The sequence below is a fragment of the Schistocerca piceifrons genome, chromosome 2, assembly GCF_021461385.2.
Source record: "Schistocerca piceifrons isolate TAMUIC-IGC-003096 chromosome 2, iqSchPice1.1, whole genome shotgun sequence".
NCBI lineage: Eukaryota > Metazoa > Arthropoda > Insecta > Orthoptera > Acrididae > Schistocerca > Schistocerca piceifrons.
The window spans coordinates 820,386,768-820,412,516 of record NC_060139.1 but is presented as its reverse complement, the minus strand read 5'-3'; the positions used below and the strand labels follow the sequence as shown (position 1 = coordinate 820,412,516).

The following is a 25,749-nucleotide window of genomic DNA, read 5'->3' as shown; positions in this document are numbered from 1 at the left end:
TATTTGTGTGGAGTGTAGCTATGTATGGAAGTGAAACATGGACGATAAATAGTTTAGACAAGAAGAGAATAGAAGCTTTCAAAATGTGGTGCTAGAGAAGAATGCTGAAGATTAGATGGGTAGATCACATAACTAATGAGGAGGTGTTGAATAGGATTGGGGAGAAGAGATGTTTGTGGCACAACTTGACTAGAAGAAGGGATCGGTTGGTAGGACATGTTCTGAGGCATCAAGGGATCACCAATTTAGTACTGGAGGGCAGCGTAGAGGGTAAAAATCGTAGAGGGAGACCAAGAGATGAATACACCAAGCAGATTCAGAAGGATGTAGGTTGCACTAGGTACTGGGAGATGAAGAAGCTTGCACAGGATAGAGTAGCATGGAGAGCTGCATCAAACCAGTCTCAGGACTGAAGACCACAACAACAACAACAACCAGTAATCATGACTAAAGATTCAAAGGAAATGCAAAAATAAATAGAATTACAAAAACAATTATACAGTATTAATACAAACCCAATAATACAGACATTAAACACTGAAAAATAAATAACTTACCTATTCAAATAGGAACCAAAATGGTAACACGAATGGTCACAAGAGTGACAATTGTCAACCAGAGCACACAAGGTGGATAGATTCATTTTTGTACTCCCTAAAAATAGCCACGTTCGAACAACAATGGTGACATACTGACCTTTAAAGTGGAACTCAAAGCCACACAAATTCACATCTTTGTACAACCCATACCAGCGACAATATAACAAAAAAGAAATCACTTGGGATTTATGTCACCTACATGACTATTCGAGGGTTAAATTGGTCACTTTGTTTTACCTTTGTTCCCATGCACCTTTCATTGAGTTTCTTTCTCATCTACATACACTGTTAGGTACTCATCATATCCTTTACATTCTTGTTAGTCCCTTATGTTGCCCACAAGTCAGAGTATTTTTCCAGTGATCCATGGTATATTTTGACAGATGCCTCTATGTAAAAATAACAACACTTTTTATCACAGGATGTTGTGAAACGAGTAACAGACACTAGCTGAAGTCACACTGATTATTTGTTACACATTTTATTGTTGCTCATCACCATAGGATAGTGCTGCAGGGTTACACATGTATACAGAGCCTCAGAAAAAATTGAGATATTTCACTGGCACCATGACATGGTAATAACATTAACAGAGTCAGCGGCTTGCCATCTTATGGTTAGCAGTGCTTTCTCTTGATCTCCATGTCCTGGGTTCAATTCTCAGCTGGCTTGGGGTTTTCTCCAATGGGGACTGGGTATGTGTGATGTCCTCATCATCATTTCATGATTGGTGTGCAAATCATTGAAGTAATGTCAACTAAAAAGCCTTACACCAGGTGGCCAAATCCCCAGGACGGGGATTTCAACCACAAATGCCATATGCACATTTCAGCATTAACTGACAATCCGTATCTCTCATAAAAAGCACAGCAGTTATCTGAGAATGAAATGATTGTTTGGTGCTACTGGCATCAATACAATCATTAAAATATTTTGTAAATATTTTTTGTGACTGGAAATATTTTCACAAAAACTTATCTTACTACACAGTCATGGGCATTCTCAATATGTCACTCACACATTTAGTTCTGCGCTATAGTTCTGTCATCTATGCAGTTGTTTTGTTCAACAGCTATTGCATATGGTACTTTCAAATTAATAATTTTTTAATCTATTACCAGGTGTACCGGTATGAAATGAGCATTTTTTTTTTGTGAAAATGAAATACTAATTTTGAATTGAAAAGTAAAAACATTGTATTCAAAGTACTGACCATTGCTTTCTATACATTTTGACCACCTTTCTGGCAATTTGTGGACACCACGGCAATAGAAATGTTCGTCTTTTGAAGCAAACCAATCAGACACCCAATTTTCGACTTCTTCCTAGGAATCGAAGTGTTCCTCAGCCAATGTGTGTCCCATTGATGAAAACAAATGGTAGTCAGAAGGGGCCAAGTCTGGTGAATATGATGGGTGGGGTAGCAGCTCCCAGCCAAGTATTTTGATTGTATCCTGAACCAGTTTTGCTTTGTGTGTAGGTGCATTGTCATGTAAAAAAATTACTTTGCCATGTCTTCTGGCCCATTCTGGTCTTTTTTTTATCAATGCATAGTTCAAATTGATCATTTGTTGCCTGTAGTGATTAGTATTCACAGTTTCACTGGGTCATAGAAGCTCATGATACACCACACCTTTCTGATCCCACCAAACACAGAGCATTGTCTTCTTGCTGAATCGATCTGGTTTTGCAGTCGATGTTGATGGTTGTCCCAGATTAACCCAGGATTTTTCCCATTTAGGATTCTTAAAATAAATCCAGTTTTCATTGCCAGTAACAATTTAATGCAAAATTGATTTTATTTCATGTCTTTGAAGCAAAATTTGACAAATGGTTTTTCGGTTTTCCATCGTCTTTCATTCAGTTCATTTTTCACCCATTTTCCACACTTTGGGATCTTTCCCATAGCTTTCAAACGGTCAGCAACTGTTTGTTGTGCAACATTTAGCATTGCTGCCATTTGCTTCTGACTCAAAGTATCATCTTCATCCAATATTGCTTGCATTTCGACATCTTCGAACTTTTTTGGTGGTCTTCCACAGTCTTCATTTCTTACATCAAAATCATTATTTCTGAACCACTGAAACCATCTTTTGCATGTTGCTTCTGATAGAGCATGATCACCATATGCCTCGACAAGCATTCGATGTGACTCTGCAGCCCTTTTTTTCAAATGAAAACAAAAAATTAATGCTTTCTGCAAACCATCACTTTCTGGTACAAAATTCGACATTGTTAATAGGATGAAAACATATGATGTTTTTTCCATGACTTGATGTATACTAAATATCTTTAACAGATCTCATACCAAAGAAACAAACAAAAATTAAGGCTCGTTCACAACAAATGTTCCCTATCGACACATTTTTATCTTAACGCTCATTTCATACCGGTACACCTGGTATTTGTAGGACAGTGCTTCCCTTCCTCTATCCTTTTCAACTTCAGCCTTGCTTTCTTATTACTAAATTATGGCTTGTGTACTATCTCATCACTGTACACTTTAAAGTACAATAATGTGTTCCTAAATCCTCATCCAACAATGATTCAGTCCAGCTGTTACTATTCAGACCAGTAGACAATGAATAATGAAAATCATGTCTGTTAGAATACTCTGTCAACACATCTGCTCTCTGACTAATTATTGACATCAGGAGAGTGAAACATTTAAGAACTCAATACTTCATTACCTATATCTGTTTACAACAATGTTTATTGGTCTATATTTATAGGAAGTAAATAAAATTAGCATTTAATTTCTTATTGACCCTAAGGTCATTAGAGATAATAATTAGATTAATTAACCAAGCACTCCTTTGTGAATCATTTCTCTAATACCATTTTATTGATTTTTACTTATTTGGAGAAGATAGCATAATCATCCTGAGGCAAATATTATATAAAACATAGAATTGTTGGAATGAATAAGTGTATCTTGAAATTTAAATGCTGGTCATGTGAATCAATGGTATAGTTTTAACATAACAATGTACTTTTGGAGCAATAAATTTGTGTTTTGTCACACATGAAATGAAAAATAACTTTACATTTCTCAAATTAAAATATGTTTTTATTTGATACATCATCATAAATAGAGATTTTATACATTTGGAAATCATCGACAAACAAAATAAAAGGAAAAAGATAAATTACAAAACTGACAATCAGTATGACTCAATACAATACATACTTTCTTGCAGACCACTCAATTTAGTAACCAAGTAGTGAAATAAAAGCTAGCTATATTTCACATTATAATCATATGAGATCATCATCTCAACATAGGCTATTAAATAATATTGCTGATGCATAGTTTCAAATAACATTCATTATACGTAATTAATGGTCTTATATGCCTCCATTTTAACCCCATAGTCATCCCTCCTGTCCCTCTAAGATGTGCATAATAATGAATTCAACATAGATTGCATGATATAGTCAAGTATCAATGCCCTGCATGTCTTTGCTCCAATGCAAACAACCACTGTACAGGAACTACAAACCAATCACCTGTTTACTTTACTCACACACACACTTACATATGTATATCTATATACTGAGTCTGCTTCACCCACAATCGCAATTCCAGTACACAGTGACGATAAAACTAGACTGATATGAAAACATAGTTACATTTTATGAATGAGGTATGTATCTATAACAGTGACACACTCCCAACAGATTTAAGATTCTTTAACAATTTTCTGCTCCCTATATTGCCATTATGTGAAAAATGTTTTGATGCAGCAGGAGTGTTGAGGTGAAATTATGTGAAGTCTTAGCTAATCTTGTAGCAGACTTAGCATTAGTTTGGAGAAAGGAGTATTAAAAAACAATTTATCAAGCAACATATTTCTTCCAAACATCATCTGAGCCTTTCCTGTGATCTGAGACTTATGTTTTAATGGTATGGATAAAATATAACAATAACAGTTACAGAGAGAGAAGAAAAATCTTAAAATTTCCCTGCCAATTTTCTAAATGTAAATGCTGGAAATCTCATCCTCACAATGTATGTTTGTCGTAACTAACTTAATATTCTGATGATAATCGAAACAAGCCAGTTAAAAGCATACAGACATCTTAAACTGTTTCAAGTTCCTATTTTTGAGAATCACAGTGAAGCTATTGCACTGTTATGAGTGCAGAAAATTGTTAAGGTTATATAAATCACTATTTTTTTATGTGGAACATTCTTCTGGATTGTGCACAGCATTTTTTTCAGCAGTATCTTAAATGTTGTACGCTGATCACACAACTCCTGAGAGAAACAGGGTCACAATAAAGATATTTTGAGGGTGTGATTGGTTAATTATAGATAGAAAATACCCAAGTACAAAAAATAGGAAGATACTAAAATTTCTAGAAACAACTAAAATAAACTAAATCTATCAAAATCTGAGGAAAGGCCCATAGAGAGAAAGATGTGTTAATGATAGCAGTTTGGGAGGGATTATGGGAAGATGACTGCTAATTCATTTCATGTCATAACATGATTTTTAAATTTTTCATTACAAAAATTCATCTAGAATGTCTATACTAAATCTGATATGGCTATCAACAAGTGCAGTGTAAACCACTACTTTCTTTGTTGATTGTATATACGAAAATTTTCTGATATATTATTGGCATGAAATCAGACCAAAACAAAAAGAGTTTTAGAGATGTGAGAGGTTTCTGTCTGCCATCACAGTAATAAAATTAATGTACTGTATATTACTAATGCAATATGTGTTCTGGATGAAGAGACTCTACTGTGTATAAATTCATTCAGAAGAATGATAGTGAAAGCATTACAAATAATGCCGATACACCCAACAGAAAGATTGTATGGCTTCCAGCATATTTAGTGGCATGTTGTAGATTCTATGACAATGAGTTATGGAGCGAAAATAAAGGTTACATGTCACCTTACTAGCAATCTTCATTGCTCATTCATTGACAAATCAACATCGCACTATATGTATATTACATACATGTTACAAGAAGTTTTTCCAGCTGAGTGGAATCATGATATAAATAACATGAATGAAGAATGTCACAAACTGATTAAAGTAGGATGGCACTACAATGGAATGAACAATGACACTGAGGGAAAAAATCTTTCATTTATGTCATAAAATTTATGAAATATAATTTCTGGTAATAAACCTCTTTCTGCACTTTTGTAAGTACTGTCTTCTAGGAACTACTTAACAATGTCTGTATGAAACTAAGCTGAGGTAGAAAATCTTTATATAATATGAACTGTCTCTGCATGTTGAATACCATATTTCTTGTATATAGTGTGTGTAATCACCAACATTTTTGCTGTTGTAGCTATGTTATGATACATTTTATTTTTTTTACAGCACAGTTGTCAGCAATTATAATGTTATAAGAATTCTACAGTATATGAGATATTACTTGTCATTATGAATTTGGTACTGGCATTCAACAGCAGAGATTTTCTATATTTTATTGTGAAGCGTAGGAAACATTACAGTCTCAGCTGCTGTAATAAGTAATGGCAGTTTTGCAGGTTTCCACCTGATAAATATTTCTTAAACATTTCAATTACCTAGACAGGAAATAGGAACAGCTCTATGGCTACAGCAGAGTTCCTGAAATATTTCATGAATGAGTCAGAAGTGCTTGATGAATGTATTATTACTCTCAAATTAAGCAATGGCACAGAAGTAGTTCCTAGTTCATGTCATGAAAATGGAAAATAATCTATCTATTATTAAATATTATATACAAATACTCTGATGGACATTCTGTGTACTACTAATTTAAAAATATGTCCATAGCACTGCTGATTCATCAACAATTTCATAACAACACCAATAACAGAACACACATAACATGTATTCAACTGTCTTCCTATTTTACAATAATTATCACTAGACCAAATGTTAACATCTGCATACATGCTGAAACATGGGAAAAATATATAAGACAAAAAGCTGCATCAATCTGATGTAATTCAACTACATGCAGCTTCTTTCAATGACCTGATAATATAAAGTAGGAACTGGATGTATGTAGTATTTCATGGCAGAATGTTTCATTCAATACTCAGCACTGTTGAAGCATGGGCTGGTTTGTTAATCTAACTTCTATACAGAAACTTTTAAGATTATCTGTTCAACATCTATTAAAATGTAATTTCTTCTTCAGCTGAAGCAGAAGAAGAGTTAAAAGGAAATCTGTGAGGAACTTCACCATTTTCCATTAATATTAACACCCATATTTCTTATTTCCTTCATTATTACAAACATAATAATTTTCATTGAACTTGACTATATCTTGCAATTTTTGTAAAATACATGGGAAAGCATACACATTTTCAGTGCTTCATTAGTAACTAGAAAGTTACAAGGAGCTATAGACACCACGGTGTTCAAAACATCCATTGTGAATGGCAGAACCTCTGTGTACAGTTCTATGTTGATGATTAAAATACTTTAAAAAAATACTTGTTTCTGCTGTTAAATCATATAGAGGCAATACCACAATTTAATGTAAGATGTTTGTATAAAGAACAAACAATTAAACAGTGAACATAATAGAAACTGATGTAAGGAGATGCAGCAATCATATATTTAACATTGTAATTTCAGTGGATGGCAAACAGTCAAAAAAGAAAATCAGTATTCTAACAAGGTAAAATCGTGATATGTCTCAAAAATGTGTGCTGGTGCCTTGCGGATTCACAGTGATGTAACTTCATGAATCGACATGCCATTTTGGTCATGCTTGGTAATGCACCATAACAAAGTTTCTGGATCAAAGAACAGTTTAATAACCAGTAAATATCATGAAAGAGCGCAAAAAAATGTTAAAATGCAAATTACAAAATCTTATAGGTCTACATCATAACTGATGAACAGAACAATTTTATGGAGTGTTACATGAAAGTCAGTAACAAGCAAAAGATTACACTCCTTTAATTCAGCACTGTACTGCACCAAAAGTGGGAACATGATACACAAAAATAAACAAAAAATCCCTGGCTAACCTTAAAAGAAGAGGGCAGAATACACAAACAAGCTGAAATAAATTCAAAGGTTATAAAGTTTTGAAACACAGTTCCCAAAAGAATAACAGTGGTTTCAAAAACTGAAAATAATTGTTATGTAGAAGTTGGCAGTGACAACAAATATTTCAGTCTCTTGCATCCCTATGTCTGTCACAGCAGACAGATCTCAAAAAATTTCAAAATGGATTAGCATTTGTGACCTACTACTTAACAGTTTTTGTGAATTCCCTGTAAGTTCTACTGACTGTTAACAAAATCACAAAATGGTGTTTCTGTGGCAACTTCACAATTTCAGGACAACCAGCTGTAACATAGCTTATTACATAACTGTTTTTTCAGATGTGATATCTATTTTTTCTGTACTATAATTTTTCTTGGTGAGTATATGGTAACATGTATGGGGGTCTACATTATCTTCAGTTATTCAGTTTTATAAAAAGTAATTGACTTTTACTACAAAGCGGTAATAAATAAAGTAATGAAGGACTTACTTTTAACTTTTTTATAGTTTAGATAAAGTAATTTTCATATGCTGTGATTTATATGACAGGCATATTATTCACTTACTATGAAATTACTGCACCCCCTTAGCTATGTGACCTATCTCAAAAACAGAAGGGAATAATTACAATGTGGGTTGATTAAATCCACAAAAACTCCTTAAGCTTTAATGTTTTTTAATTGCATTTCAGTCTATCACCAATACTATGTTTTGCACAAATATGTACGTTTGTGGAAAAAAAGCAAACACAACTATTCTTCCGCATATGGCATTAACTTTCATTCTGTAATATCATACAATAACAAGTGGTTTGGCCATGGGGTCACTGATAATATTATCGTATATAACGGCAATCAAACAGGAGTCCACAGCTTACTGAAAATATGAGTAAATACCCTGATTCCGAGTCAATGGATGTGAAAAACAAGCCTCAGTTGATGTTGCAACAGTGTTGGTGTAAAAACTTGCAAGATGTCCTTTGGTGACGTAATTATTATGAAAACATGTGTACAAAATGATTCCCCTTACTGCTATGGTGTATAACACACAGAAACATTACAAAACAGTATTACACTTTAACTTTCACAGATTAACAGTTACTGCACTCTGGAAGTACATTGGTGTCATACTGAAACTGTAATATGTAACTGTCCACAGTATGTATATTGGGTTGCATTCCATTAAATAATTCACTGTTGAAAATCAATCAATACAAACCGGTAGAATGGATAAAAAAAAGTTGAATCATATTATCCGAGCATTTTCTGTGAAACAAAATAGACGCAGCTTACAACAATGAGGATTTAATGTCTGCCAGAGTAGATTTAAAGTTGCAGCTTATTCATTTTCACTGAATATGAGGTCCCTACTTGCTTATTAAGTGTCACATTCTGGAACAGCAGAAGAGATATAATTGTAAATGATAGCAATGACTGATAACCCACAAAACTGCGCAGCTGGATCAGTCCATTACACATTATTGCTAGCAGTATACATGCAAAACAATACCTTTAAAGCAGTTGTTTGCCAAATATGATAGAAATTAAATTACGTTAGAAGGTGCCGTAAAAACAAACTACAGAGTGGCAGCTAATGTTTGCATAAATTACATGAAATTCTGCCACTAAATGCAAATGCTTGGAATGTTTCATTTAATACTGTTCATTTAACACAAAAGACATGTTTAACATATTCTATTACACCTTTCCCCATAGTCAATATATCCAGAAACAAATACAGAACTGTAATGTTGTACTTATTATGTAAAGGAACTTTACAAACGTGCTTCATGCGATGCCATAGGATCAAAGTAATACAAAGCCTCATACAGATAAATTATAGGTAAATGTTTACACTCAGTTAAATATATCTACAATATATATTAAAGTGCACAACCTTTTATCAATCTTCACTAAGTATCGAATGAAAACAAAATGAAGAGGTATACAAATCTAAATGGACACCATGAAAACTTGCAATACTTTTTCATCAAGTGACCTGAGTGAACAAGTAACATAAGAAAACAAACACATTTTATTTATACTGTGCTGGGCAGTTTACACTAATAAGCAATCATCCATACTCAGAAAAACTGCCTTACTTCAGCTAACATTAATGGCCCATTTAAGAAGCAATAAATCATTAATGCAAATATACATAAATTTTCATTTATAATTACAATAAATATATCTTGAAATGAGAGCATAATAAATAACTATAGACAATTTTAAAACTTTGGTTAGTATCAATAAATTATTATTTAAAGTACTGTGAAGTATACATATAACAACGCTTCATATTTCTCTTATTTTATCAATATACAGAAATAAAAATTAGTGTGTTCAAATTAAGAATAATTTTAAAAAAAATGTATATACAAGTAACTGAAAGGCATCAAACTTACATAATAAAGTCAGAAAGCTGATGCCAAGACATCATCACTCTTGATACATGAAGTTATTTGGGGAAGAAACTTGGACAGCTGGAGGAAACATAATCTCCATTTTAAAACTCAGTAAATTTCAGCACTAATAAATCATGTAACTTGACTATGATAGGGAAAATGTCTACATCAATAGTGAATTACTGCCCTGTTTCACAGTAACTTGTATGCAATTACAACAAAACAGAATAGTGGAGAAAACAGCCTGTAGTGTTTAATGGGAAAAAAAGTTCAGAATACTCGGTTTCACAAATCACATGTAAATTAATGTGAAAACTTGAACCACACTTTTCAACAGTAAAAACACATCATTATTAATATAATCACTGTTTCTAAAATTGCATGCCCTTAATCTGGAAGCCTGAAGTAATGTCATGTGTAAAGTTCCTAGAACAGTCAACTAACATTACTTGATGTGTCATGTATTTATATACATACATATGCACACACAATGTACGTGTATGAAAAGCTGTTCCTTCTCAATGGAACATTACCCTGCAATTGTTTTGGGAAGTAAGTAATTAAAATATGTTATCCATGAAAACACTTCTAGATGCAGATTAATGTCTGTTCATGTGAAAAATCTATACCTCATATAAAATGTTAAAGCATCCCACATTTGAAACTGTTTTAATTGTCAAAAATATCCACATTAAAATTCAGTATTTACTCTGTACCATGATTAAAATTTTGTGTGAGAAAAAATTAATTTAACTGATAAATGAATTATGTCACAGTACATGCAATGTTCCTTCTATTTTGCAATTTTGTTGGCATCATGAATACTGCTTGTTTCTGCAGACGGAAAAACTGCAGTACATTGATGCATCTTATGTCAGCATACATTTTAAATCTCCTAACAGAATAAAATTAATGTTTCCATTATACACTGGTTAATTTACTCAATTTTATCAGCAACCATCCATACTTTTTTCTTGTGATAGTGAAGAATACATCCTCACATATTAACTGACATATTCAACTTCCTAAAAAATAGACTCCCAAATTGTAGTTCAGGAAGGTGGCAACACACAATTTTGGGAAGTTTTATATAATTTTGGTAATAGTTATGAGAAGTGATACTGAAAATCAAAGGATCACTCAATTTGCCTTCAAATGATTACACCAATGGAAAAGAAAATAAGGGAAATCCTCTTTGACATTTTCAGCCATTCTTTTACTCTGCAATAACATGTCCATTGCATTTACTGTGAAAACTGTCACAAAACATAACTGTCTCCTGAAAGAATAGTCTATATGGTATAAAATATGTTCTGTGGACAATGAAGTATTCAAATCAGTCACTATAATGCCAACATAATTTAATGCCAATCATTTTATCTCCCTTAAAATTTTAGCATATGTAAATTCTTATTGTGATTATTGATCCAAATTTCATCAGTTCTAGTTCTTTTTTTCATAAATTAAACCTGATTGTAGTGAAAGAATTTTAAGATTCAAAACATTCAACAGACTACATACAGTAATTTGTACAATTTGTTCTCTCAAATCTATATACAAAAGGGTTCAACAGAGGCCGATGTAAATCAGGCAACATAATACATGTCATATAAGCTTCTTGGAAAGAGACAATTTATTATTTAGTGGTCAGTTGTATATACTCGACCAAAATGTCAGTTTCAAATGCTTGAAAATTGTTCCATAGTAAAAAGAATATTTTCCAAACAAAATAGTTTAGCATTTAAATGTTTGTTCGTTGTAACAAAGAATATTTGAATTTAAATTTTTAATTACTTCTTGAACCACAATAGCTGTGAAACAAACATATGAAAATCTTGGATAAACTTATTATGTCCTCAGAAATCTTTATTAAAATATTCCTGAGACTATATAGCACTTTAAATAATTTGGCCTCTGTTTATGCCCTTATTTTACAACCACACACACGTGTGAAACATATTTTACTGTAAATGACAAAGAATTTGGCTGAAAAATGGAGGAATGCTGCATTTAAATACACGTCAATAAGCTGATTCCTTTTTTTCTTTTTTTTTAAGTAGAGCCTCATACTCTCAGCATTTTTCACATACAGTGAAATCCAAAATCTCACACTTCACTGCTGCCACTGAAGTGTCAAGAGACATAAATTAAATACCATATTTCATTTTCCTGCATACATACTGTGATTGTAGATGAAATGAAAGTAATGCATTTTATGTATGAAATGAGGTTTGTGTTAAGCCCTTATTAAACTGTACAATAAAACAGAACACATAACCTATTTCTATTTATCAGCCAGAATCTTCAAATTTTTAATAGTGGTATGAAACAGTTATCATAGAGAATCTCTTTCACCTTCACAACCACATAAACCTTAAGACATTTTATTGTTTTATATCACTTCGTAGTGACAGATTCAAAATGCTTAAATGTTGTGCTGGAAAGTCAAATGGTATTGGAATAGGGAATTCACATCACAGTGTACCATAATCCATAGAACAGAATGCAAGCTTTGCTTTCTGCACAGCTTTTCAGTGGCTAGCACACTTCAATATGACAATATGGATCATTTCATGCTATAACAAAAATACTAGTAGAGTAAAAGAGGAGCTCAGGTTGAAGAAATTAGAAGAGGACTGATAATGAAAAATCATCTTAATTCTGAACAATGCAGCATTTCAGTAGATGTACTTGAGTGTCTGTGTGAATGGGTGTGTAAAGGTATTCAATTACATTAGAAAAAAAGGTAGCAGCTTGAAAACTAATAAATTCCTTGTGCTGTCACAGATTTGTGTGTATCATGCATCACTCAACTACAGAATAGTACCTTCAGTGACAACAGTGTTGTGAAAAGCAGATATGTCCACATAATTAGCTAAAAAGATTTAGTTCCTTATGAATATTGTACTTTTAAAACTTATTATACAGCATTCAGCACATTTGTTCACCAAATACCTTGTCTTTACATTAAACTTTTTCAAAAAAGTGTGAATGTTGATTTTTTTCTCTCTGTGGGCAGGAGACAGATATCAGAAAGCAGATTTCCAGCATGGTCAATTTTAAATGGTACTTACATCTTTTAGTCATCAAAAAATACTCTAACACTAATGCTATTACAATCTATCATATTTTTTTAGCAAAACCTGGACATAAAAGAAAATTACTCTATGAATCATGGTACCTAAAATAATGTGTTTTGTGTATGTGTGCATATAAGCAATATTCATTTTCAGATGTGTTTTCCTATTTTCTAAAATGTCTATAAGAATTGCATTTGTGGGTAGTGTCATTCCATCCAAAATATTCACATAAGCCTTCACAATTGCCTATGGAAGCTTGTTCATATACCACAAGCTCGTGACATTTACAGATAAACTTTTTAGCACATGTCAAGTAACCACATTTTCTTGATACCTTGCTGATAACAAACAACAGTTTTACAGTTAAAGCAATGTTTCAGATGCTTTTATAACATTTATCACAACAGTAATAACGCTTCCGTTTCACTTGAAAATCTGTATTATCCATAATTATGGAGGAAAGATTCTGTTAATCATCCCAAGCAATATATTAGCACTTCCATACGCTGTCCAACATTTCTTAACAAGCTTTTTCACTTATCTCACCACAAAAAAACTAATATAAAAAGGATGTTACCTCTACTATGTATTTACTGAAGTATTAATATAGACTATAAAAGCATTTCATATTTGTCTTCAAACTTAAAATTATCAAATATTTGGTATAAATCTCTGCAGGAACTGTTGTTTCTGTTATTATGAATTAACTTAATTAGGATGCATTAATTATAATTAAATATAAGTTACTTGGAACATTGGCATTTGAAGTCAGTCTTGTAAAGTAAACAATCAACCATGGAACATGACAATTTCATGTTGACACATTTTCTATCTTTTTGTCTGATTGTGTGTACTTCCTAACATATATATAGAAAGCACAAGAGAAAGACAAAAATCTATCAAAGTGTTTCATGTTGCACCAAACCCATCACAATATTTCTGCACCTCTTATGCACACCATTTCTTTTCAGCACCCAAGTTTATTGTGGCTGTGAATAAGCTGGATTTCAGTCAAATGCAGAGACCTCCAGGTTGTGAGGTAGGCTCATAGATTAATTCCATTTAAGCAGAAAATGTACTTCAACAGCTACAGTAATTTCAAGACACACAGCATTCTGTACAAAAATGTGATGGTCTCAGTTTCACATCCAGGAAACATATCTTGAAATGACTGCCCTACGAAAAACAGTAAAATGGCCATGGGAGCACTCAGTCACTACCTAAGATTCTTAGTTTTGACCATTCTGTTCCACAAGTTGTGCAGTGTCCTCTCTTGGCGGTGGTGGTTGTTGCATCACTTCATGTTCTTCATCAACGTTACTATTATTGTTCTCTCTTGATTTGCGTCCACTACCACTTTTGCAGTCATCCTCCCTATTTGCAGCTGTGATGTCCAAGGGAAGGGGCATTGATGGGCCAAACAATTCACGGTTCTTTTCTGACTGAGGGAGGAGATGTATCATGCTGACAGGTACAGGAAATGATGCTGCAAAATCAGGGTAGAAATTTGCAGCTGTGTATGGGTTAAAACTCGGTCCTATTGAAACCAAGTCATGCTCTGAGACTGGAGGTCCCAACATGTCTTCTGGGTTGTTGGACTTACCAGAAGCATTATTGTTGTTATTATTATTGTTGTTGTTGTTTCCATGGCTTGGTCCCATAGGTCCAAGGCCTAAGAGTTCCAAGGGACCAGTTGGCCCACCAAGGCAATCTTTCTTGAGTTGTTCCAGTTTCAATGATTTTCCATATTTTCCACGAACATACATCAGCAAACTGTTATAAGGAATTCCAAAAATTCTGGAAGCTTGAGAGGTTGTCATTTTCTTGTTCCATACATGTTGCAGTGCTTCAGTTAATTCAGCATTCGTCCAAGAGCGTGGTGGTCCACCTCTAGGAGCACTGTGCTGCCCTTTTGGTCGGCCCACTGAATGTACACACAACAGACATTATTGTACTAAATTAAAGAATAAGCATCAAAGCACATTTTTTCACAGTTAAATAACATGCACAACAACATTAACACCTTTATGATTATAAAGAGTTTGGTGCCATTCATTGCAAACTTTACTCTTTGAAACAAGAATTCAGAAACATGAGATTATTAAAGATTTGTTTAACTATGGAGAAAGTACAATCCTTTTATTCAGGAAAATCACTGGCTATCTTAGCATGTTTCACATGATTATCTTGATAACTACTTTAGATCTATTTTTCTTTATCACTCTAAATGTTGTAGTAGACACAAAAGGTGCCGTTCTGTTTTCAGCCAACAAGTGAATCCTATGTATGTTAAGTATGATTTAGATCTCGAGAACATGTTAGCAATGACATGTGAGTAATTTCTCCATTAAATCATGAGTATTTTCATGTATGAAATAAAAGAAAAATACTAATAACAAAGCATACACCAAAACAAAAGTTGGAGGGTCTTATCCTCCATTATTCAGTAATTCTAGGGCCAAATTATATGACATGGGAAAAGCCCCCCCCCCCTCTCTCTCTCTCTCTCTCTCTCTCTCTCTCTCTCTGTGTGTGTGTGTGTGTGTGTGTGTGTTTGTAAACGAATTACGAATTCAGATCTGCATCAACACTCTACCATCATGATGTTGAAATGTTGTATATGTTCTACACATCTAGATACTGTGGTATTTTGTTATTAATGAGCCCACCTCAAGAAGCTAACACGGTCTGAGATCACTTTCAACAATATGTGAACATAGTTCACAGTGATTTACTACATCATGTTGCTATTTGCAAGGACTGATGCAGTGATACTGTATTTTGCTGTCCATTCCATTATGTTGTTAGAAAAAGGTAAGGATAATCCATCTAAAGTTGCTCAGGGATGATATTTCCCAGTCTTGTGTGTACCTTGGATTATTTTAAGGCTTGTCAACAGTCATAAAATCACATACTGAAACAGTCCATCACGATCTTCCATTCAACACAGAGACTGACCAGGTTTTATTCTATCAATAACATGCACTACCAAACACCCTGGTAAATCACATGGCTTAGGCCTTTATTAAAGAGGTAAACTAATTCAATAGTATCTCCAGATGAGGACTGCTATTAAGAAGTTAGCATGCGTAATATGAACAGCTGAATGTGATTAGGTCAGGCTATTACAGAGAAAATTATAGAACCCATCAGGAGAGCAGCACAGGCTGCAGTTAGATGCAGAAGATAATTATTCAGTTAGTTGGTTGGGAGATATCATTAAGTACCACAGAAGTAAGAGGTGTAAAAAACATATGAACTATAATAACTAAAAGCCCCATGCACACAAAAAATTACTATTAACAAGAGAGTAGCAATATTCATTTATGACTGTAATGAAACCACCATGAACCATGATGCTAAACGTTTGCACAGTGACCACAAATTGTGGTAACACAGTAGAGTGACCATGGGTCAGTCGGCAGAGGGGTTACAAGAATCTTTGAGGTACTGCCTAGATTTCAAATTCCAACAGTCTTCATAAATCACAAAAGAAGGAACATATTAGGAAATGTTTTCAATAAACAACTACGTAAGCACCAATGCTGACTACACACCATAATGATCTACAAATAAGGCCTCAGATAAGAGATGGTTCAACCTAAGAAAGCAGGAGGAATACATAAACTACGTTAAGAAGAGGTATATAAACAGTTCACTAAATGGAGAAAGTAGCTACAGTTTTCAGTGTCTGGGTTGCTAAGCTGAAACTTAGATAGTTTAGTACATGAGTAATGGTACGTAATCACGACAGAAAATATTACATGTATGCAAACACTATTGCCATAAGACATGGGGTCAGTTTGGACACCGAAAAAGACCACAGATAATTAATGAAATGAAAATATGCATAAGCACACATAATATGAAGAAATGCCACAGCATAAGCAAGCACGCACGCACGCACGCACGCACACACACACACACACACACACACACACACGACTGCAATGTCAGGCAACTGAAGCTACACTGTGAGCAGCAGCACCAGTGCATGATGGGAGTGGCAAATGGGTGAGGGTGATGAGGAGGCTGGGGCGGGGAGGAGGAGGGATAGTATGGTGGTGGTGGACAGTGAAGTGCTGCATGTTAGACGGAGGGAAGGGGAGAAGTGGGAGAGCGGGGGGGGGGGGGGGGGGGGGGGGGGGGGGAAGTAGAGGAAATGGAGAAAAGTAGAAAGACTGGGTGTGATGTGATGGTGGAATGATGGCTGTGTAGTGCTAGAATGGGAACATGGATGGGGCTGGATGGGTAAGGACAGTGAATAATGAAGGTTGAGGCCAGGAGGGTTACAGGAACGTAGAATGTATCACAGGGAAAGTTCCCACCTGCGCAAATCAGAAAAGCTGGTGTTGATGGGATGGATCCACGTGGTACAGGCTGTGAAGCAGTCACTGAAATGAGGGATGTCATGTCTGGCAGCAGGTTCAGCAACAGGGTGGTCCACTTGTTTCTTGGCTGAAGTATGGTGCTGGCCATTTATGTGGACAGATGGCTTGTTGGTTGCCATGCCCACATAGAATGTAGCACAGTGGTTGCAGGTTAGCTTGTAGATCACATGACTGGTATCACAGGTAGCCCTGCCTTTAATGGGATGGGTGACATTCGTGACCGGACTGGAGTAGGTGGTGTTGGAAGGGTGTATGGGACAGGTCCTGCATCTAGGTCTATTACAGGGGTATGCCCCCAAGGTAAAGGGTTGGGAGCAAGGGTTGTGTAAGGATGGACGAGTATATTGTGTAGGTTTGGTGGACGGCAGAACACCACTGTGGGAGGGGTGTGAAGGATAGCGGGCAGGAACAACAACGAGAGGTAGTGGACAAAGTAATTCATTTGCTCCAGTCCTGGGTGGTATTGAGTTACAAGGGGAATGCTCCTCTGTGGCTGGATGGTGGGACTTTGGGAGATGGTGGAAGACTGGAAAGATAAAGCACGAGAGATTTATTTTTGTACAAGATTGGGAGGATAATTAAGGTCTCTGAAGGCTTCAGTGAGATCTTCAGTGTATTTTGAGGGGGACAGCTTGTCACTGCAGATGCAACGGCCACTGGTGACTAGGCTGTATGGAAGGGCCTTCTTGGTATGGAACGGGTGGCAGCTGTCGAAGTGGAGGTACTGCTGGTAGTTAATAGGTTTGATAATGGACAGAGGTACAGATGTAGCCATCTTTTAGGTGGAGGTCAACATCTAGAAAGGTGGCTTATTGGGTTGAGTACAACCAGGTGAAGCAAATGAGGGAGGAGTTGTTGAGGTTCTGGAGGAATGTGAATAGGGTGTCCTTACCCTTAATCCAGATTGCAAAGATGTCATCAATGAATCTGAACCAAGTGAGGGGTTTAGGATTCTGGGTCTTTAAGAAGGATTCCTCTCAATGGCCCATGAATAGGTCGGCATAGGATGGTGCCATGTAGGTGCCCATAGCCCTACCCCAGATTTGTTTGTAGGTAATACCTTCAAAGGAGAAGTAATTTTGGGTGAGCATATAGTTGATAATGGCAACTACGAAGGAAGTTGTTGGTTTGGAATCTGTTGGGCACTGGAAAAAGTAGACTTCAATAATGGCCTAGCCACACCTGGTCATCACATCTGTAGTGACCAGCAGTCCCTCTCAAAATATACTGAGGATCTCACTGAAGCTTTCACAGACCACAATTAACCTCCCAACTTTGTACAAAAATAAATCTCCCATCCCTTATATTTCCAGCCTCCCACCATCTCTCAAAGTCCCACCGTCTGGCCACAGAGGGGCATTCCCCTTGTAACTCAGTACCACCCAGGACTGGAGCAACTGAATTACATTCTCTGCCAGGATCTTGACTACCTCTCGTCATGCCCTGAAATGAGAAATATCCTGCCCACTATCCTTCCCACCCCTCCCACAGTTGTATTCCACTGTGCACCGAACCTACACAATATACTCAATCCATCCTTACACAACCCCTGCTCCCAACTCCTTACCTCATGGCTCATACCCCTGTAATAGACCTAGATGCAAGATCTGTCCCATACATATTCCCACCATCACCTACTCCAGTCCGGTCAGGAACATCACCTATCCCATCAAAGGCAAGGGTTACCTGTGAAACTAGTCATGTGATTTACAAGCTAAATTGCAACCACTGTGCTGCATTCTATGTGGGCATGACAACCAACAAGCCATCATCTACATAAATGGCCACCGACAAACTTCAGCCAAGAAACAAGTGGACCACACTGTTGCTGAACATTCTGCCAAACTTAACATCCATCAGTTCAATGACTGCTTCAGAGCCTGTGCCATATGGATCCTTCCCACCAACACCAGCTTTTCTGAATTGTGCTGGTGGGATGGTGGGAACTTTCCCTGCAATACATCCTACGTTCCTGTAATCCTCCTGGCCTCAACCTCCATTAGTCACCATCCTCACCCATCCAGCCGCTTCCCTGTTTCCATTCTAGCACTATACATCCATCATTCCACCATCACACGCAGTCTTTTACTTTTCTCCTCTTCCACTACTTCCCCCCATCCTCCCTACTTCTTCCCTTCCCTCGATCTAACCTGCAGCACTTCACTGTCCACCCTCCCCACCATACTATCCCTCCCCTCCCTTCCCCAGTCTCCTCCTTACCCCCACCCAGTCACCACTCCTATCATGGAATGGTGCTGATGCTCACAGTGTGTTTTCAGTTGCCTGAGACTGCAGTAACGTGTGTGTGTGTGTGTGTGTGTGTGTGTGTGTGTGTGTGTGTGTGTGTGTGTGTGTGTGTGTGTGGCATCTATTGTTGAATAATGCCTTAATGGTGTGGCATCTATTGTTGAATAATGCCTTAATGTCCGAAAGTTTTATTTGTGACAGTGTTTTTGTTGTGCCTATCTGGGACCTAGCATCTCCGCTATATGGTTAGTAGCAACTCTGCTATCTGGTTAGTAGCAACTTTCCTTTACATAGTGTAGTCTGACTTTTAAAGAATATGTTAACATCTGATTTCAAACAAGAAAAGGCATTGTTAATATGCTTCAAAAAGGTAGTTTTTGAAGAAAGGAGGAAAGACCAGTGTTTAATGTCCTGTTGACCACAATTTTTTTTTTTTTTTTTTTTTTTTTTTTTTTTTTTTTTTTTTTTTTTTTTTTTTTTTTTTTTTACATGGGGGAAGGAAAAGGGGTACACTCTTTGCAAAGGAACAATAACAGCATTGGCATGAAGTCTTTTAGAGAAATCAAGGAAATCTAAGATTGGGTGGCTGGATCCATATTTGAACCATTGTCCTCCTGAATGAGAATCTTGTTTCCTAACCACTACACCACCTCACTTTGCTATCGTTTCTGAGAAATTCTGGAGTTCAGTTTGGTGAAAGTAGACAGATTCACAGAAAAGCATTATCATTAAGGACCACAGTAGGCATTAGGAGATAATTATGAGAACTATACATAATAAGCTTAATTTATTCATTCTGGTGAACTGGCCAATAAAGTAATATACCTCTTGTGACAGAAAGAAAATTTGAAGAAGTGCTTGTTGGTAATCAGTTTGTCTTTAGAAAATATGAGGCATGCTGACAGCAGTTTCCACTTTCACAGAGAATTTAGGCACATCTGGTTATGAGATAAAATTTGCAGGCCTTAGAAAAACTGTCAGTAATTCCAGCACCGACATATTTATGATGAGAATAGGAATAAAGTGCATCAGAGGATACATAATTTACAAAACCTGAAATAACTATTAAGAATGATAAAAGTGGAATATGTTGAAAGACAGCTTTGAATTCAGGTAGTGTCAAGGAAATTTTAATTAACCTGTACGTTGAAGATAGAATGAAGGAAGGGCAAAATATGTTCAGAATAGGAATGAAAATTAATGTAAAGTCCACCAAAAACTGCCAGTCCATTTTACACATGACTCCAGATTTTCTTCAGTGATTTTCAGCTCTCAACAGTCATTCTATTATCTATTTAATGAACAAAATGTAAAAGCATATGTGATAGTTCAAAGTAGCACTGTGTTTAACAGATCATAAAAACCTCTCTGTGGTCCCAACATGAGGCTATAAGACTTAAGACTAGCGTTGTTAGTTGCAGAAGTAGCAGCATGAGAAGTTCATCTTCATGATTTTGCACACACATAATGTGTGTAGAAGTATGAAAGGAAGAACTAAGTACCTGAAGAGTAGAATTGTTGAAAGAAATCATATGAACTCAAGCTTTTGCCCAAATATCACACTTACCTGACCTTGTGCAATCTGCAGCAGCCCATAAAAGTTCAGAACTGATCTCAGAAAGCACTAAATGACAACAGCAACTGAGATGGTTCACACAGTCTCATTGCAAGGCTATTTTATTTTGTAAGTGATCACATTTCATCTTAAGGATTAACTGCAACGTTTCCACTATTTAAAAAATGGGCTCTCTGAGTAGCATTATTTTCTCTCTGAATTTTTATTTGTTTCAGTTATTTCCAACATTACATTGACCATTTGTCATGAACACTCACTAACAAAAACTTTGAGTACCATAAACTGGAGTTTTCATTACATAGCAACTTACCACTTTGATTACGTGTAACAATTAGTAATCTGAAAGTTTGCAATTAAAGTCCTTTTACTTAAGGTGATGCTCTCCTATGCCAAATCTTGTGAGTGTGTGTATGTGTGCGTAAAATTAATTGTTCCATGGTTTGGATTCTACACCTGACTATATGTATGTCTATAACTGGTTGACAAATCAGTTCTAAGACAGAAAGAGGTGAGATCACATGCTGCTGATTCTTTTATTTCTTCTTATTATTCTTTACATGAGAAGGAGAGACAGACAGAGAGCAAGAGGGAAGGTATCAGTATGAAGTTATACATCATAGCTACACAAATACAAGAAACATGATTGTCATTACTTACACAGGTATTTGCTCTTCCTTTTGCCCATTATATGGTGGTTTTCCGTCCTCTGTTCTGGAATATCATTCAACAGAGGTGTCCGGCAACTTTCAATCCCAGGAAAGAAACCAAGTTGAGAATCAAGAGAAAACACTGGAAGGCAAAAGATGTAAAGGTGGGTTAGTTGTATATTGCTGTACAAAGTGCAAATAATGTGTAAAATGTACATAACATGTTGATGATCATAATTACTGAAATATTAAAGACCAATCCTCTTAACATTTTACAAATCTGCCAAAAACCACTTTATACAGGGTGAAGTGAAATTTGCACACTCAGGCTTCACAGACCAAACCCTCAAATGCTAGTGATAAAAAAATGTCTCTCACAAAATTTTGTCTGGTGAGTACATCCGGCAGAAAAAGGACGTTAAAGAGTGGCAATCTGGCAACACTGTAACCATGTGTGTGGTAACTACCTCTGTTAGCACATTTCAGCTGTGCAGTATTGGTGCAATGGATAGAGTTTTGGGTTAGCATGTAGGAGGTCGATGGTTCGATCCTGGGTTGGGGTGCATTTTTTTTTCTTTTTTTTCCATACTGTAATATACACTATTTCTTAGGTCACATGTATAAATTTACAGCATTTTGTAATGCTGAACATAACAAATATGTGGTTAGACAAATAAGAAATAGACAGTTGAAACAAATGACCTTCACAGGACAGAATAACTACAAAAACAATATCAATTTTGAGATGCTAAAAATGATAGCACAGTACTTTTTATTTATACTACATGTAATATAAGCACTAAGATGTTTCACATTAACAACCAGTGAAAATAAAAGTGTCCATATTAATGATTGCATGACCTTCACAACAGAATACATTGTAACCAGAACAACAGATGCTCAAAGTGACCTCCCTGTACATCCAAACTTTGTGCAACCCACCAGATTATACAGCACCCTTCACAGCAAAGCTGCATCCACAGTAACAAGAGTAGCATGAACACATGCTACCAATTCTTTCACATTCATTGGCGGAGTAGAGAACACGAGCTCCTTCAGGTGTCCCCATGGGAAGAAATCCAGGTGAATGCGGTGGCCATACAATTGGACCTCCACGTTCAAGCCATTTCCCTGGAAATGTTTTGTCCAAATACTGTTGCATGTTAATTCCAGAGTGTGGAGGTGCACCATCATGTTGGAACCAAATCCTCTGCCAAATATGTAGTGGAATATCTGCCAGCACATCAGGCTGATAGTTTGAGAGGAATACATCATACCTTCGTGCAGTCAACCAGACAGACAACAAGTAGGGACTCAGACACCTGTCGCCCAATATTCTGGCCCAGATGTTGATACCAAAGTGAACTTGATATTAACAGTTATGGGTGATGTGCGGGTTAACCTCACACCAATAGTGGGCATTGTGCATATTGAAGACACCCTCACGAGTGAATGCTGCTTCATCTGACTGTATTACGGTGTTCATGAAGTCACTGTTGGCTTCCAGTTGTTGTTGGAACCATTCACAGATTTGTCTCCGCTGATCGTAATCTGCAGGATGCAGGTGTTGCGTGAAAGCATAATGATAGGGGTCCAGCCCATGCTCGTGCATCATGTTAATGACCATGCCTTGTGAGACACGTCACTGCCTTGCTATGTTACATGTACTTATTGAGGTTCTTGGTGTATGACCTCCACAATAGCTTCCTCAGTAGTTGGAGTACAATGCGTCTGTGGACGACCACTGTCACATGATGGTGGAAGGAGAGAATCTGACTCCCAAAGGCGCAGCCCCAGATGACGAAACACACTTTTATCTGGATGGTGTTGATGAGGACATCTAGCAGCCCAGTTATCAGATGCACCAAGGACCAGAAGCATATCCACATATTCATCGTTTGTGTATGCCACACATCTGCCACATGGTTTAGAGGTTTACAACGAGAAAATTTGATATGTGTACGCAAGTATGCTGGAGTCTGTCACGGGCGCATTACTCCACTCGCAACAAGTCCCTGTCTGGTGGACAGTGCATAAAGTATAAACACACTGTCAGTCCTATGCACTGTTCCACCTAAAGTGCATTACCCCTCTGACAGATACTGCTCTGCATGATTCATCCCAACACTGCTAATTGTGAAATGTTTGGTTTCAAATTACACTGTTTCCCTAATGGTAATAAATGTGATCTTTCCACTATCCCATTGATAGAATAACAATTACAACAATAATAATAATTCATCAAGATACATGCTAAACAGTATGTGGTTACCAGACTCAATGTTGAAAGGCATAATTAGTGGGACCATGATGATAACGTGTACAAATAGTAACAGAGTTTGGACATTATTTACAAAGCACGTTGCTTGTCCTACTGGTAACATAAGGCCCTAACAAAATGTAGTGGAGCTGAACGAGGCAAGAATAATAGTTGGTAACAATCCATGGGACCATTGGAGGAGGGTACAAAGAAAACATAAATTCACACCCACAAAGTGGAAAGGGCTTCTTTCAAAGCTGACCAATCCTCCATTTCTACGACTGTAGTATGTTTTCTAGAACACCCACTGCAATCGCTGTTGATGATTGAGATGCCAGATACCGTACTACCAGGACTACATTTACCAAATAAAAAACATATACCTCAACCCAGGATCGAACCATCGATCTCCTGCATGCTAACCCAAAACTATATCCACTGCACCAACTGTACAGCACAACTAATGTGTACTGACGGAGGTAGTTAACATGCATGTGGCTACAGTGTTGCCAGATTGCCACTCTGTAACGTCCTTTTTCTGCCGGATGTACTTGCTGGACGCAATTTTGTGAGAGACATTTTTATATCACTGGCTTGGGGGGAGTCAAGCTGTGAAGCCTAAGTGCATGAAATTCGCTTCACACCGTATATAATTATTACACATATTGGTAAATCACTAAGGAAAATTCAAAATGTGGAAGTGAAAATGGAATATGAATATTATATGGAACAGAAGAAAGAAAGGTGTGCACAAACCCATGTGCACGCACATGGCCACACACACACACACACACACACACACACACACACACACACACATGAACAGATAGTTGTTTAAGCGCTAACTTGTGTAATACACAGGCAGACTCTCCATCATAAAAATCAGGAAGATAGGTAATACAAAAGAAAGTTGAGGCTTAACACATTCATGTATAGAAGAGAAGGAAAATCTTTTCTTGTCTGTAAAATAAGATGTAGATTTTATTTAGCTAACAATGAAAGTGTGTGTATGTGCATGTAAAATTAATTGTTCCATGGATTGGATTCTACACCTGACTATATGTATGTCCATAAGTGGTTCTAAGACAGAAACAGGAGAGATCAACATGCTGCTGATTCTTTTATTTATTTCTTATTATTCTTTATATGAGAAGGGCTCAAAAGACAAATTTTATAATTAAAACTGAGAAGAAAAATCCTAACATTGCTTGCAATGAGCAATATTGGAAACAAGAAGAAAAACTAAGTAAAGGATACAGTAAAATAACATGCCTGTGAAAAGACAATAAGTGTATATAAACAATAAAATCACAATGTCAATGGAGTAAAGATACTGGTATGGGACTTAAGGTGAAGAATGGAACAACTGAACTGTGTTTGAAATTAATGTGCCAAAAAATTCAAAACAAATCTGTTTATTGTTTGTGTGGCAGTTAAAACAATTTAAACATGCTTTGGAAACTTTAGATGAATTTTTAGGTATTAGTTTTAAAATTAGGATATTTGTTGCATAGACATTT

The 25,749-nt window shown here is 36.2% G+C and overlaps 1 protein-coding gene across 1 annotated transcript in view; it reads right to left on the bottom strand.

Moving 5' to 3' along the window:
* Positions 1–14,337: 14,337 nt before the first annotated feature.
* LOC124775897 (protein jim lovell-like) overlaps positions 14,338–25,749 on the bottom strand; it is a 44,963-nt gene continuing 33,551 nt past the window's right edge. Inside the window, 2 exon segments of the mRNA XM_047250731.1 lie at positions 14,338–15,062; positions 21,980–22,111. Coding sequence (XP_047106687.1) covers positions 14,338–15,062; positions 21,980–22,111 — 857 coding nt within the window.